Below are 17,373 nucleotides of genomic sequence, written 5' to 3' on the forward strand. Positions count from 1 at the left end.
ACATCTGTTTGATTACACATTGACTGATTAAACTCTAGGAGTAATTTTTCATATTTTAGCAACTGTGGGTGTACTGAGAACAGCTTTCAGTTAGCAAATATTATTTCTAGTACTATCTTCAGAAGCCAGGATTGAGTTGGATCCCCTACGACTTGCACAATGTCTTCAGTGTAGTGTGGATGGCCAGTAAATATTTGAATGAATTGGTATTATGAAAACAATTCCCTTCCTCATTAGTCATAACTTAAGTAGGAATTTAGAAATAGAGGGACTGTAGTTTCTTTCTAATTAGTAATAACTTTATGAGTGAGATAAAAAGAATGAAGGAATTAGGAAAATTCTCTTTTCAAAATGGAGAAGAGGAAAATATAATATATTTTATATTTCAAGTCTTAAGAGCCATTAGGATGAAATTTGTAATTAAAAAAAATTAATGAAAAGTGTGCTAGAATGTAGTTAATTTTGGCTGGGTCATAGTTAACCATTCTAGGAGACTTATCTAGCTGAATTCATCTTTGTTACTTGACATTGCTCAATTCTTGCTATGATTTGTTTGACTGTTTTAGCTTTACTTCTCAAGCAGGAATATAGTTCATACTTAGCTTAATTATTTTACTCAGGAAGCAGCTGTTATTTTTAAATATAATCAAGTTTGGAATATACGATTCATTTGGTGGTTTAATTTTATGCTAAAATTTAAACTGTATAACTATTGCTCGTGCTTTATTTATGCAGAATATCCCCCGAATCCTAAATCTAGAACTCAAAGGATGCTGGTCATTAAGAAAGGTAATACAAAAGACTTACAACTATCTGGATTCCCAGTAGCAGGAAATCTTCAGTCACAACCAGTTAAGAATGGGACTGGTCCAAGTGTTTATAAAGGCTTAGTCCCTAAACCTGCTGCTCCACCTACAAAAGTAAGTTCTAAGTTAAACATGCAAGTTTTAAGTTGATATCAGTTGAATTACTTTGACCAAAAAAATGTTAAAAATTTCACGTTGAAGTGTGGCGGTATTGGTGGGCTGCTGATTTCTAAGTGGAAAGCATTGTTGGCCCACTGTGTGTCATTGATTTTAATTGTCTTGTAAGTGGCTTGTGTGTTTGTCCATGTGTGTTTTCTTATTTTAGTAGTCAGTAGTAAATGAAATCTATAAATACTTGTTTTGCAAGATGTATCTGTGATATATTTGCTTGATAATAATGTATAAAATGCTCTGTCCTTCGTGTTCAGTTTAAGGTTTTTGAAACTTGGTCACTTGTGTTTTCTTGGTATTAGGCAAAAGAAACCTAACTTAAGGTTTATAAAACTTTGAAAAAACAGCAGTGTAGTTAGATGTTTTATCTGAATACCAGGTTTTGATTTTATTTGTAAAAAAAAGATGGAAGAGAACCATGTAGAAATGATTAAGGTATAATACAAAAATAATTGTTTTTATGAGCCACATTTAGTCATCTTTATGTGTTCAGTTTGTTTTCTCTCTCTCCTATATACTCTGTTTTAGATACACATTAACGTTTGTGTGTTTTTCTTTAGCCTACACAGTGGAAAAGCCAAACTAAAGAAAATAAAGTTGGGACTTCTTTCCCTCATGAGTCTACATATGGTGTCGGAAACTTTAATACTTTTAAATCAACTGCCAAGAATTTTAGTCCATCAACAACTTCAGTGAAAGAGGTATGGCATTTAAAATTACTCCCGAGTCGGGCTTCCCTGGTGGCGCAGTGGTTGAGAGTCCGCCTGCCGATGCAGGGGACGCGGGTTTGTGCCCCGGTCCGGGAAGATCCCACATGCCGCAGAGCGGCTGGGCCTGTGAGCCATGGCCATTGAGCCTGCGCGTCCGGAGCCTGTGCTCTGCAACGGGAGAGGCCACAACAGTGAGAGGCCCGCGTACCGCAAAAAAAAAAAATATATATATATATTACTCCTAAGAAGCAAAATGTATCTTAATCATGGTGATTTAATTAACAGTGAACAAAAGGCATAGATGCATTAAATGAATGCATTAAAATGAGATATTTTAGTTCTTTCAGAAAACTTGATTCAGATACTTCCCTCTGTTTGCTAACTTTTTTTGCAGTTTAAGTAGGGATAATTTTTAAAGTTTCTAACAAAATTTCCAAATATCCTAAAATGTAGAGAAAATCATACAGTGAAACACCCATATACTTATCAACCAGAAAGAGTAATTTTTAAGAGAAGAGTAATGAAAACGGGTATTTTGACTTTTGCCACAGACTTATGCTATGCTGTCTGATTGAACCTTGACTAAAAATAAGGATTTTTATTGTATAATCTTCTTTTGGGGATGATGGACACTAAGAGAGGGCAGAGAGGAGGAAGAAAAGGGAAAGGTGCATATTATTATTTTACTGACCTTGAAGTAGCTTACGTATTTCTTTCTCATTTGGCCAGCTTTCTGAAACTTCTAGATCAGGGACTTCCCTGACCAGTTCAGGGTCAAAAGACACTTGTGACTGTATTGTTATAACTGAGATTGGTCTGGGTACTATAGTGGAACATTATAACCCCTCATATACTAGTTCTCAGTCATAGAATTTTAGAGCTGTGATGGAAGGACAAGCATTCTCAGCTGGTCGTCTGTGGCTTAAATTCTGCGGATGTTATTGCCAACAGTTAAGCATTTTGGTTTAGTCCCATGGCTTAAAATACCTGTGACACAGAATTCTAACATTCTCTTTTCTTTTGTACTCCACTGTCAAAGTATCAAAAACAAAAAGGACTCCAGTACATGTTCTGTTACTGTCCCCTCCTGCTCTTCCACAAAAATTTTCCCTCGTAAAACCCTATCTGATAAACTCAATGTGTACCTGTGTGTAAAGAATTATAATAGTTCGTATGGGAAGCTGTTACTAGAACCTTAGAACTCTGTGGAACACAATTTTAAAAACTGCTTTATTTTGAATTATAGAAATGTTTAAGCAATTTCAGGATTCATTTTATAAAATAGTATTTAAAGCCCTAATTTAGAATCATAGTTATTGGTATTATCAGACCTTAATTGTTTTTGGGATAAAATTTTTATGTTTACTCATTAAGTGGGATAGACAAAAATGACAGTCATAGTGGAAAACAGAGTTTAAAATAGAATTTAAAATCAATTTTCTATTGGGAAGAAGGTGAAATAGAAAGTCATGGTAGTTGTAAACTTTATATTGATATTCTCTGTCTACATTTATCAACATTTCTGATTTTTTTTCTTAGTGTAATCGCTCAAATTCCTCTTCACCTGTTGACAAACTTAATCAGCAGCCTCGTCTAACCAAACTGACACGTATGCGCACTGATAAGAAGAGTGAATTTTTGAAAGCATTGAAAAGGGACAGAGTAGAAGAGGAACATGAAGATGAAAGCCATGCGGGCTCAGAAAAGGTAATTGAACTTGCAGTGTAATTCTTGGTTTGACATTAGCATGTCATTGGAATAGGTGGGCCAATATTACTTATTTAGGACCTTTGAATATTTTCATATTTCTGAAAGCAAGACTAGGTAGCTATTTGCATAAATAATGAATTCATTTCTAAAATAGATTTTCTTACTCTGTAGTTCCTGTGCAAAAATGAAATTAAAAAAATTCCTGTTCACGTTTGTGTTTTTGGTTTTCCCCATCTTGCCTACGTTTATTTATCCTTTTAGTTTTGTCTTTATTGAATAGATGTGAATACATAGAGTCAGAAAGCTGTTGGTACCCTTCACAACTTAGTTTCACATCTTATGAAACTGTCTCCTAAATGATTATATAAGCATTACAGTTGTTTTATCAATGAAAATCTAACCAGGATCTATTAAAGTTTTTTTTTAAACAATTCTATTCTCTAACTCATTTTTTTTAACTCTTCAAAAATCAGGATGACGACTCATTTAATTTGCATAACAGCAATAGTACTCACCAAGAAAGGGATATAAACCGAAACTTTGATGAAAATGAAATTCCACAAGAGAATGGCAATGCCTCGGTAATTTCCCAACAGATCATTCGGTCTTCAACCTTCCCACAAACTGATGTTCTTTCTAGTTCACTTGAAGCAGAACACAGGTTAGTATTTTTACTTCTGTCTCTACCCAGAATTTTGATTTTATTATAGAAAATTGATTTTTTAACAGCTTCATTGAGATATAATTTATATACTATAAATTTTTTACTCAGTTCACTAATTTTTGACGTATTTGAAGTTGTGTAACTGTCACCACAGTCTAATTTTAGAACGTTTCTTTCACTCCAAAAAGAAACACTGTGCTCATTTACAGTTACTCCTCATTGTTACTCTCTGTCCTTAGGTAACCACCAGTTTGCTTTCAGTAATACTTTATCAAGGTTCATCTGTGGTGTAGCATGTGTTTCTCTGAAAATTGGGTGATATTTCTTTTCCATGGCTTCAAATTTTCTGTAATTTTTTTTTTTTTTTTTTTTTTTGGTTGCGGGATCTCAGTTCCCAAACCAGGGATCGAACCTGGGCCACAGTAGTGAAAGCCTGAATCCTAACCATTAGGCCACCAGGGAACTCCCTGTAAACTTTCTGATTCTTAAGTTACATACACATATAAGTTACTCATATTGCTTGATTTAACAACTTAGGCAACAGTGACACAATTCTCAAGGATGACAATTTTTTTGTTAAAAAATATAAAATATGAAATAGGCACATATATTACTATTATTATCAAGTTTCAGTATGTCGTGAAGGTATTGAGGATAGCTTCAACATCAGAGGGATAGTTGTTACCTTGTCTAAGCACCAAAAGAATTAATAGAAATGAGTGCCAGAGAAATTCAAGGGAGTTTGGGGGTAGATAGCATTATGGCTTGAGTACCAGTCAGAGTTTTAATTGGGACCTAAATTAAATCTTAAAGGGTGAGACAGTAGGGGCAAGGGTACTGGGTAGTCATTTTGGAATAAAAAGGGGCATGAAAGGATATTTAGAGTTGAATACATACCTAGTTTGTTTTAGGGTTAGTGAATAGAATATCTTGACAGGAGTGTGGAGTCCTTAATGGAATTAGAGATAAATTGAAAAGGCAGGGCCTTAGAGATCTATTCAAGCTCTTTCAATGCTTCAGATGAAGAAATAGCTCAGGGAAGTGAACAAATTAGCCTGTGTCTTATACCTGGTTTGTGGAGAGTAGGATTTGTGACCCAGGTCTTCCACTTCTAGTCCTGTGCTTTTTCTAATGTAGGGAATTCGAATGTGTGGTCATGGTGTTAAGGTTAAGGAGTTTGTTCTTTAGGAAGTGGGAAGCCATTGAAAATATTTAGTGGAGGGTGGTAATTGTGAAAATGGTATCAGGGTGATTTGGTAATAATTTGAAAGAGAATGGGAAGAAATGCTAATGAAAAGACAAAGTGCAGATCACTGTTGTGGTGTATTCCTAGTTGTGGGGAATAGGGAAATACAGAGTTTTTGTTTTGAAAGCTATTCTAGAAACAGTTAACAGTTACAGCCCTTGGAAGTGGAAAGAGGAGAGAATGGACAGTTAGGAATACTTGTTTTTCATAACATTTGAAATAATTTGTTCCATCTGCATTATTATTTAGTTATGATTCAGTTTTTAAAAGTGAAACAAATAAAAGTAAGGATCTAGTGAAAGGTGTGAGATTGTTTTTTACCAGTCTAGATCTGTAGACTCTGGACTGGGTGGCATTGAGAATGGAAGTGCCATTCCACAGGGAGGCCATCTAGGTTACAGTGAAGACAAAGCATTAACTGATTAAAAGAAATGTGAGAAATAGTAATTAACAGTGATGGTGACTGCGGCATTTTAGTCCAGAGGCAGCAGAGTTTGGTGCAATGTATACTAACTTACGAGGCAAAAAACCAGAATTCTGCTCCTTTGTTTGCTGTCAAGTAGGCAAATTGTTTTTACTTAAGAGATTCTGGTTCTTCATCTGTAAAATATGGGTATAGTGTTACATTTTATTTCCAGTCTCTGAGCACTGTTATTTTATGAGATTGTTTGAAAATGTGTAAAGGCTACAAAGTAGCCAATATGTGACAGGTTCAATTTGAAAGATGAGTTAGGTGTAAAAAGGAGTATGTTTAAGGGATGTAATTATGGAATCTTAAAAAAAAAATGGTTCTGAAGAACCTAGGGGCAGGACAGGAATAAAGACGAAGATGTAGAGGATGGATCTGAGGACACGGCGAGGGGGAAGGGTAAGCTGGGAAGAAGTGAGCGAGTGGCATGGACATATATACACTACCAAATGTGAAATAGATAGCCAGTGGGAAGCAACCGCATAGCACAGGGAGACCAGCTCAGTGCTTTGTGACCACCTAGAGGGGTGGGATGGGGAGGGTGGGAGGGAGACGCAAGAGGGAGGGGATTTGGAGATACATGTATACATACAGCTGATTCACTTTGTTATACAGCAGAAGCTAACACAACAATGTAAAGCAATTATACTCCAATAAAGATATTTTTTTACAAAAACCAGTATAATCAGACAAGATATGTGGCCATATAAGAAACAGAAGCTTTGAAGGCTCTAAGTCAAATGCAACAGTCATGGCTACAGTATTCGTTGTTTTTTTTTTTTTTTTTGCGGTACGCGGGCCTCTCACTGTTGTGGCCTCTCCCGTTGCGGAGCGCAGGCTCACCGGCCATGGCTCACGGGCCTAGCCGCTCTGCGGCATGTGGGATCTTCCCGCACCAGGGCACGAACCCGTGTCCCCTGCATCGGCAGGCGGACTCTCAACCACTGTGCCACCAGGGAAGCCCTATAGTATTCTTGTTTGCCCAACTAGAGAAAGTGGTTGATTCCCTGTTAATCTTTTTTTTTTAACTGTAGTTGATTTACAATTAGTTTTTGCTGTACAGCAAACTGATGCAGATTCTTTTTCATTACAGTTTATTACAGGATACTGAATAATATAGTTCCCTGTGCTATACAGTAGGACCTTGTTGTTTATCTGTTCTTTTTTTTGTTTAATTAATTTTTGCCTGCATTGGGTCTTTGTTGCTGCACACGGACTTTTCTCTAGTTGTGGCGAGTGGGAGCTACTCTTCATTGCGGTGCGTGGGCTTCTTATTGTGGTGGCTTCTCTTGTTGCTTAGCACGGGCTCTAGGCGCACGGGCTTCAGTAGTTGCGGCACGTGGGCTCAGTAGTTGTGGTGCACCGGCTTAGTTGCTCCACGGTATGTGGGATCTCCCCGGACCAGGGCTCGAACCCGTGTCCCCTGCATTGGCAGGCGGATTCTTAACCACTGCGCCACCAGGAAAGTCCATCTTCGCAAAACTTTTAATCTTTTGAGCAAAGAACTGTTCCAGGTACCTTTTATAGTCTTCCAGGGAGTTGAAATTTTTTCCGTTAAGAGAATTTTATAAAGACCAAAATAAATGGAAATCTGAAGCTGCAATGTCTGGCGAATACGGCTCATGAATCATAACTTCCCAGCCAAGCTGTAACAGTTTTTGCCTGGTCAGCAAAGAAACACTTGGTCTTACGTTATCCTGATGGAAGATTATGCATTTTCTGTTGACTATTCTGGATGCTTTTCGTCGAGTGCCGTTTTCACTTGGTCTGATTGGGAGCAGTACTTGTTGGAATTAATCGTTTGGTTTTTCGGAAGGAGCTCATAATAGAGGACGCCCTTCCAATCCCACCAAATACACATCACCTTCTTTGGATGAAGACTGGCGTTTGGTGTGGTTGGTGGTGTTTCATTTTGCTTGTCCGATCTCTTCCATTACACATTGCTGTACAGTATCCACTTTTCATCACCCGTCACAATTTGTTTTAAAAACGGATTGTTTTCGTTATGTTAATTAAGTAGAGAATCGCATGCGGAAATATGGTCAAGAGGGTTTTTTTTCTTCTGCTTAACTTAGGCGAACCCAAACATCAAAGCGCGTAACATAACCACACTGGTGCAAATGATTTCCAGTGCTTGATTTAGATATTTTGAGTATGTTGGCTATCTCCCGCATGGTATAACGTTGATTGTTCTCAATTAATGTCTCGATTTGATCGCTATTGACTTCAACTGGTCTACCTCACCATGGAGCATCATCCAGCGAGAAATCTCCAGCACAACACTTCGCAAACCTCTTTTGACACGTTCGATCAGTCACAGCACCTTCTCCATACACTGGGCAAATCTTTTTGTGCTTTTCAGTTGCATTTTTATCTTTCTTGAAATAATACAGCATAATATGCCAAACATGTTCTTTGTTCCATCTTCACTGTTAAAATGGCTACACAAAAATTCACCAATTTTGATAAGCTTTTTTTTAAAATGCATGCTGAATATGACAGCTGTTACAATACAGTCTAACAAAATTGTTTCAAAAGAAGTTAAAGACAACTAAGCGCTACTAGAGCCATCTTACAGAAAAACGAACGAACCTTTTGGCTAACCCAATAAAATAGATCATGTTTTCTTGCTCACAGTGTAAAAGGAATTATCTTACTTGGGTTAAGTTCTAAATTAAATTTATTCTTTCCCCCCTTTCCAGATTGTTAAAGGAGATGGGCTGGCAAGAAGACAGTGAAAATGATGAAACATGTGCTCCCTTAACTGAGGATGAAATGAGAGAATTCCAGGTTATTAGTGAACAGGTAAGCGCTGAATCATATAAGTTCACTTTAAAAATTGCCCTTCCTTAATCAGAACAACATATAACTAAGCATTTTTGGGGGGTGGGGAGAAAGAAAGTTTTACAGTTTTATTTAGGAATTTGTTAAACATCACACTGTAGGTCAGATTTGCCTTTTTTTAAAATAGGTCTGCAATGCTGACTTCTTTAAATCCATGGATCTGCAGTGCTTAGGAATTAGTGTAAAGAATATGTCTGATTTGTCACTTTTCAGGTATTTAAAAAATGACTTGGGGATAAGAAGTAGAAAACAACAGTAGCTTTGCCAAATGTAGCTTCATTTTTTTATCCTTTTCTTAGCACAGGAATATTTTATATTCTAGAACATCTTTTTTTAAATGTCTTGATAGTTGCCATTTTGAAAGAGTATTCCTTAGAAAATGTTCAGTAGAGTGTCAGGGAGTTGAGGTTTTTTTTTTTCAAATCCATTATAGTTTTTTAAAATAGTTCTGGTCATGCAGAAGTGATTTTCTATATGGAGATATTATAATTTATACTACAATCTTCAAAACACTTCTTAAATGTTTTGAATGAAATCTTTGAGGAAATTAGTTACGTTTACTTAATAATAAAATAGACTTCATCGTCCTAATTAAAAATTTGTGGCAAAATACGCATAACATAAAATTTACGATTTCAACCGTTTTTAAGTGTACAGTTTTGTGGCATTAGGTACATTGACATTGTTATGCAGCCATTACCACCGCTCACCTCCAGAGCTCTTTTCATTTTGTAAAACTGAAACTCTGTACTCGTTAAACCATAACTTCATTCTCTGCTCCCCCAACCCTGGGAAACCACCACTCTATTTTCTGTCTCTGAATTTGTCTGGGTACCTCATATAAGTGGAATCATGCAGTATTTGTCCTTTTGTGACTGGCTTATTTCACTTAGCAGAATGTCTTTGAGATTCATCCACGTTGAAGCATGGGTCAATCAGAATATCCTTTTTTAAAGACACAATAATCCATTATATGTGTATGTACCACATTTTGTTTATCCATTCATTCATTGATGGACACTTGGATTGCTTCCACCTTTGGCTATTGTAAATAATGCTGCTGTGAACATGGGTGTATAGTTATCTGTATCTATCTATATCTGTCTATCTATAGATAGATACCTATACACCCATGTCCACAGCAGCATTTATATCTATAGGTAGATAGATAGTCTACAGATAACTGTAGACTCTTATCGATATCTGTAGAGTCCCTGTTTTTAATTCTTTGAGGTATTTACGCAGAAGTAGAATTGCTGCATCATATGGTTATCTATTATTAACTTTCTGAGAAGCTGTCCTACTGTTTTTCTGTAGTAGCCACACCATTTTACATTCCCACCAGTGGTGCTCTCTTCCCTCTCATTTCTCGTATTTTTCTCCCAACACCATTTGTTGAAAAAGACTGTACTTTCTGTATTGAATGGTCTTGGCACCCTTGTTAAAAATCATTTGTATATGCAAGGGTTTGTTTCTGGGCTTGCTATTCATTGGTCTTCAATTCTGTTTCTGTGGGAGTTTTTTTCCCTATAAATTTATTTATTTATTTTTAATTTTGGCTGTGTTGGGTCTTCGTTGCTGTGCACGGGCTTTCTCTAGTTGCGGTGAGCGGGGCTACTCTTTGTTGCGGTGCACGGGCTTCTCATTGCGATGGCTTCTCTTATGGAGCATGGGTTCTAGGCGTGCAGGCTTCAGTAGTTGCAGCACGTGGGCTCAGTAGTTGTGGCTCACTGGCTCTAGAGCGCAAGCTCAGTAGTTGTGGCGCACGGGCTTAGTTGCTCTGCGGCATGTGGGATCTTCTCAGACCAGGGCTCGAACCTGTGTCCCCTGCATTGGCAGGCGGATTCTTAACCACTGTGCCACCAGGGAAGTTCTGTATAATATGTTTTGAAATCAGCAAGTATGAAACTTCCAACTTTGCTCTTCTTTTCAAAAGACTGTTTTGGCTATTCTGGAATCCCTTGAGCTTTTATAAGAGTTTTAGGATGGGTTTTTCTGTTCCCGCAAAAAATAACCGTGAGATTTGATAGGAATTACATTGAATCTGTAGATTGTTTGTGGTAATATTTGCATCTTAACAATGCTAAGTCTTCTAATCCGTGAGTATGGGATGTTAATGTTTTTCAAAATTTCTTTCAGCAGTGTTTTGTTGTCAGTGTAGAAGTCTTTTGCCTCCTTGGTTAAGTTCATTCCTTATAATTAAGAATAAGTATTTTTTCTTTTTAATGCTATTATAAATAGAATTGTTTTTTTTTTAAGAATTGTTTTCTTAATTTACTTTTTGGATTGTTCATTGTTACAGAAATGCAGCTGATTTTTATGTATTGGTTTTATGTCCTGCAACTTTGCTACGTGTGTTCTCACAGGTTTTTAAATAGAATTTTTAGGCTTTTTACATATAAGATCATGTTGTCTGTAAACAGAGATAATTTTACTTCTTTTCCACTTTCATATTTCTTCCTTCCCAGTTAATGTAAATTTTTAATTCGGAAGTTAGTGAACCATGTTATTTTTCACAAGCTGATTATGGGTAATACTTCTGAAGGATTTTTTTTGTTTATTATATTGTCCAATTTACAAACAAAAAATTCATGTTAGGTGTACAGTTGGGTGAGTTTTGACAAATGTATATAGCTGTATGACTATCATCCCCAAAAGTTCCTCATTGTCCCTCTTTGCATTTAGTTCTTTTACTCCCAGCTGCCCCTGGCAGACACTGATTATTTGCTTTCTGTCCCTATAGTTTTGCCTTTCCACAATTTTTTTCCTGAATATCTTTTTTTTACATTAATTTTTATTTGAGTATAGTTGATTTACAATGTTGTGTTAGTTTCTGCTGTACAGCAAAGTGAATCAGCTATACATACACATATATCCACTCTTTTTTAGATTCTTTTCCCATATAGGTCATTACAGAATATTGAGAAGAATTCCCTGTGCTATACAGTAGGTCATTATTAGTTATCTATTTTATATATAGTAGTGTGTATATGTCAATCCCAATCTCCCAAGTTACACAGTGTTTTACTAATTGAACCATATATTGTTATAGACCTGGATCTGGTTACTTTCATGCTTTTGAAACTCACCCATGTTTGGTGAGTAGTAGTCCATTGTGTGGGTTTGCCATTTTGTGTATCTCTTCGAAGGATTTGTTTTGAATCTGAAGAAAGGCATCAAGAAAAACCACTTAGTATCATTACCATAAGGTAGTAGTCAAGGAAAACATAATATTGCCTGACCAAGATAATTGGCTTTAAAATCCTGTTATGACTGGGGCAGGTAGATAAAACCCTATAGATAATAAAATAATTAACTGATATAAAAAATTTGTGCATACTGTGGGTTGGAGAGCAATGGGCTGTAAGTATAATGTCCATTTTTTAAAAAACTAAAGATAAAGACATGAGTATATTTATGTTAATGATGACATGTCATTTGACATTTAGATGCCTAAAAAACCATTAGGGCCTGATGCTGTTTATAAAAGTATTCATATTGTATCTGGTAAGTCGAGAATCTGAGTTTAAATTCCTTCTCTTCAAATTCTGCAAACATTTATCAAGTGTTCACTATGCCCAAGATTTTAGAGTTTATGGAGATGAGCTCCTTCATAGTGCTGCAGTTTAATGAAGATAGGTAGATTCCCATATAAAGCGGAATGTGGTAGCAGTTTTCAGAATATGTAAGGTGAGGACAGGAGAGAGAGAGAGAGAGTGTCATGCAAATTCATCAAATGTTTCTTGAGGTCCTATTCTAGAGTGCTGAGAAAACACAAAAATTTTTGCCCATGTAGAATTTACATTAATTAATTAATCTAGAGGTCAACGCCAGTTGCAGTGATCTGGAAAAGCATAATTGAGTTGGGTTTGAATTGGCCTTTGTCAGGTAAGATGAGGGAATGACATTCCTGGTGTAGGGAGTGAACAAAGGCAAAAGTAATAAGAGTTCAGGGTATGCTGGGGTTCAGCGTGGCTGGAGCATGGGGTAGAAAGATTTTAATGAAAGATCTTGATAACAGTAATAAGTAGGGTGAGTCTAAGTCCTAGTTTGCCTTGGAGAGTCCCAGTTTATGCATGTTAATCCCACTGTATTTATTAATGGCACGTTTACTCATTCTCAAAAGTGCCCTAGTTTGAATGATAAATTAACATGGCCTCCCTAATTGTGAGTAACGTCATGTGAGCTCTTAATGCCCTCTAGGTAATTGTGCTAAGTGCATTTTTGTAGTATTTGTATGAAGTAGGTAATATCATTAGTCCTGCTGTGTAGATGACAAAACTTAATTAGGCTCATAGTGGTTGGGTAACTTTCTCTAGGTCTGTACAGTGTATCATTAGTGGAGTTGGAAGTTGAGCCCAAGTCTGGCTGACTTCATAGCCTGTGCCTATAACTGTGATATAAGGTTGAAAAAACACATTGTGGTCATATTAAGGTTTTTGTATGCCATGTCAGGAGTATAGATTGTGTTTTATTATAGGAAACCTTTTGAGGTATTTTTAGGTATGTGAAACCATTTGTACGTGTGGAAGTACAGGTATAGTGTAAGGTGTATATTGGAAGTGTAATTGTGAAGACTGGGAACAGGATGGTTAGTTGGGAATATATTGTAATAATTAGGGAAGGGGTAAATGAGGGCCTGAAGTAGAGAAATGACAGTAAAACGTGGTCTTGATGAGACTGAGATCTGAAATAGAATCAGCAGGATTTTGAAATTTCAACCTATGAACTGATAATTATATCATTATTATAGACAGGAATGGAGGAGGAGGAGCTGATTTTAGGAGACTGTATATATATAGACACACATGTATGTATGTGTGTAATTCTATGCATTTTACATAAATACATGTATATGTAAAATAGACAAGTGTGTGTGTGTGTGTGTGTGTGTGTGTATTTCCCCCCACGCCCCCCCAACCCCCACCCCCAGGGTGGGGGGAGGGTGCAGGCATTTAGAGAAATCAGAGATAAAGATCAGATTTGGTTTTTATCATAATTGTCCACAGTTGATTTTAAGCTGTGGAAAGATTAGGTGGCACTGGGTGATAAACCATGTGAAGCAAGGATAGAACTTTGAGGGATTAGAAAGGTGTACCTTTAAAAGAGAGATGAGGCGTATTTGTAACCATCACAGTGGCTGAGAACGCCAGAGACTGAGAACACTGAGCCACATGGCTTTTGTTTTTCTTAGTAAAGTTGGTGGTGAGGTCATTTGTTCAAAGTAAAGGGAGGTAGCTAAATACGGAGGGAAAAAGGAAAACTGAGAGCTAATAAGACTTGTTATTTCTAGTTATCAAGGTCTGTAGCAAAATTAGCTATGATGTAAGTTGCCCTTTGGGTTTGGATCTTATCCTAATCCTTATGACTTAAAAAAGCCCTCTAGACTATGACACCTATAGATAGTTCCAAATATTAACTTATTATATAACTGGATTTGGTCTTACAGAAATTTGTATTTCTCATTTTGATAAAAATTACCAGAGTCTCAGACATTTTTCTTACTTATACCATACTTAACCATACTAACCCTTCAGTTCTGATTTTCAGAAATAACTTATTATTTTTTTCAATATCTTAATCTCTGTGGTTAAACAAAGGCCTCTGTTTGATTTTGTTACCTTGTACTTACCTTATTTGAATACTCCTTACTTACTGGAGTACTTTGTATTCTGGTTATTCTGCAGAGTATGAATACAGTGGATTGTGGGGTATGTTAATAGCCTAGTTAGGTCAGAATAATAAAAATAACAGCTGTAGCTTAGTGGTTGCTCATTATATTGTAGGCAGCACCTGAAGATACTTATTACAGTTTTCATTAAGGAAATGAGAATTTGGGAAGGTTAATTCCTTAACAAGTGACAGACTTAGAATTCACACCTACCCTGTCTGGATCCAAAATCTTTTCACTAGACTAGTACTATACACCATATATATATATATATATATATATATATATATATATATATATATATATATATATATATACATATATATATTTTTTAATAGTGGTTTGGTAAGTGATAAATGCAGTTCTCCCAAAGGTAGTGATTTATTCATAGGAAATACTTTGTTATATTGGTTGGATCAATTACCTATATCTAACTAGTTTTTCAAAAATGATATCATAATCTGTGGAGTTATATTACCTTCATTGCATTCATGGGTACATTTGATTATTAGAGCATTCTTAATTTGTAGTAACTCTTGGAGGATAGTTTGTTTATTCAATTTATTTTTGTTGACATTTTAGTTACAGAAGAACGGTCTGAGGAAAAATGGTATTTTGAAAAATGGCCTGATCTGTGACTTCAAGTTTGGACCCTGGAAAAACAGCACTTTCAAACCCACTATTGAGAATGATGACACAGAGACAAGTAGCAGTGACACATCAGATGACGACGATGTGTGAAGGATTTCCTAACAGCTTTAGAAATTTTAGTGTGATACATCTCTCATACAGTTTGGGGTGAATTGTAAAAATGAAGAACTATAATTTATGTAGTAAAATACCCCATTAGAAGATGATTTTTTGGGGGAACTTCAATATGAAGAAAACCAAGAATGTTGTGTTGGGCTGTGTTGAACATTATTTCTTTGTTAAATGAATGTTATAGAAATGAGGACTTTGGTTGATCCAACATTGACTTTCTTCATCACTGCAGCATTTCTCTGACTAGCAATGTGACGATGTAACAAATGAGATTTTCTCATTTAATAATAAAAAAATTGTGTAATGTTTTGCAAAGCTTCTGTCTTAAAATGTCCAGGTCTTAAGAAAAAAGGCAGCTTACACTGTTTTGCTTGCAGAGTCATATCTTTTTCGTACAGTGGAAATCCTCAAGTCCACTTTGTGCGGCTCCCCTCACCCTCACCCCTCCCCCCTGCAAAAAAAGGACAATGTAGCATGTTGGCTAAAACTGGAGCAAAGTGCACTAAAACATTAATTTCCTGAACTCAACTATTGTACTAGTCACCTTTTAAAACATAAATTGCTCTTTAGCCATTTGTAGTTCAGTAAATGTTACAGCAAAGACTTGCCACATTTTCTTCCAAATTTTAAGAGGTGATTTTCAAGAGCTTTATTTGGGTATGTTGTCAGACCAGGATTTTCAGAGTTGATGGAAAAGAGTCTTGTGGGAAAACTTATTTTGATAAATTATTACACATGCAGAAAAACTGATCACACTGACTGGATCTGTCCACAACATGAAAAATAAACTGGATTTTCAGAATATTGTCGTTCTCTGTAGTGTTAAAGGTATCGGTCTGTAAACATAATGTGCTTTATTCACTTATTAAAACAAAGTTAAACTTTATTAAAGATGGTGATTACCTTTTGAGTTTAGAGAAAGCAAGCTATGGAAAATAGCTTTTTTATTATCAACTGCTTAACAAGTTTATTAAATGAATGTTAACCACTTTATTTTTCATTTGCACGTTAATTTTAGAATCATTTCTGTTTACTGCTCACTGGAAGAGTAATTTTTTTTTTGTATTTTTGATTTTTCTGATTTTCACATTTGCTTTAGCTTCCTCCATCCCACTCCCATGTTTAAATGTATTCTGATTGTAAAGAGCATAATCTTAGAGCAAAAATGTTTTAGGTTTTATGTCTGATTGAGGTAATCCTCAAGATTTTTAAATTGTGTTTTCTCAGAAGGCTTCAGTGTTTTTGCTGTTTCCATTTCAGTAATCCTACCCAAGTTCTCCAGCTTCCACCAGAAGCCAGATTTTTTTGGTTTACACTGAGACTGGTGGTGTTGGGGAAATTTAAACAAAACACAATTTCAACCCCACAAAATTTATGGAGGGTGGCCTAGAGTGGTAACAAAGTATTAAATATATCTTAAAGTTATCATTTAAAATCAGCTTTTATTATATAATATGCCACAAGTCAGTCCAATCACTTAAAGTAAAATGTAGCATTAGCCACAAGAGAACCTGAAAGTATGCTTTCACAAAGCTCTGTCAGTATCATATATTGAATGTTTTTGGGATTCTTAGATTTCGCTTTCGTTTATGGGTTAATAAAATCTATCAGATGCAAATTGTATTTGCTAACACAAGCTAGAAGGGATCTGAGAAATGTGGTTTACATTTGAAATCTAATGTGTTTTCTAAATAGCTTTCAGAAAAGATTCTGGAATTTTTAATTTTTTGGCATTTTCTGCTTTCTATTCAGATAATTTTTTTTTGCCTTAACTCTTTATCAGCAGTTATTACTTGTTTATTGTGTATTCACACGTTGTCATATTGAATGTGTTTAGTGTGGCAAGATACAACAGTGTGATTATGTGTTACATTATAGCCTTAACCAGTTTGGCTACTGAGTGGGTGGAGCCATGCAAATGTATTTTGATAGAATGGTTAAAGCTTAGCATAATTTTAAGTTGCTGTTGAAATAAGGGCAGCTGGTAGAGTTTGAACTCTATTGTTTGAAAGGGAGCCCACAAGTAGGAACTAGTTACATTGTACATCTAGTGTGAAATTGCCAAACCCAGGACATGGAGGCCTGAAAAAAAAATTTACTACTTTTGATTGCTTCAAACTCAGTTTCTCTGCAGCAAATTCTTTTTTACAACCACTTTATTGTGGTATAAATTGGCATAAACTACATATTTAAAGCATATAATTTGATAACCTTTGACTTGTGAAACCATTGCTGCAATTAAGGGTAGTGAATATATGTCACGCTGAAGAGCTTTTTAGTGTTTCCTCCTTTGTGATCCTTCCTTTTTACTACTCTCCTG

The 17,373-nt window shown here is 35.9% G+C and overlaps 1 protein-coding gene across 3 annotated transcripts in view; it reads left to right on the forward strand.

Annotated features, from left to right (window-relative positions):
• The window catches only part of GPBP1 (GC-rich promoter binding protein 1), a 73,892-nt gene extending 58,524 nt beyond the window's left edge, over positions 1 to 15,368 (forward strand). For all 3 annotated transcript variants that reach the window (XM_081233007.1, XM_081233009.1, XM_081233008.1), the window contains 6 exons: positions 736 to 920; positions 1,538 to 1,678; positions 3,227 to 3,394; positions 3,871 to 4,058; positions 8,479 to 8,581; positions 14,874 to 15,368. In XM_081233007.1, the coding sequence (XP_081089133.1) occupies positions 736 to 920; positions 1,538 to 1,678; positions 3,227 to 3,394; positions 3,871 to 4,058; positions 8,479 to 8,581; positions 14,874 to 15,032 (944 nt within the window). In that variant the 3' untranslated portion in view covers positions 15,033 to 15,368. The remainder of the gene's footprint in view (positions 1 to 735; positions 921 to 1,537; positions 1,679 to 3,226; positions 3,395 to 3,870; positions 4,059 to 8,478; positions 8,582 to 14,873) is intronic.
• Positions 15,369 to 17,373: the final 2,005 nt, after the last annotated feature.

This window comes from Mesoplodon bidens, assembly GCF_964165515.1.
Source record: "Mesoplodon bidens genome assembly, chromosome: 4".
Classification (NCBI taxonomy): Eukaryota; Metazoa; Chordata; class Mammalia; order Artiodactyla; family Ziphiidae; genus Mesoplodon; species Mesoplodon bidens.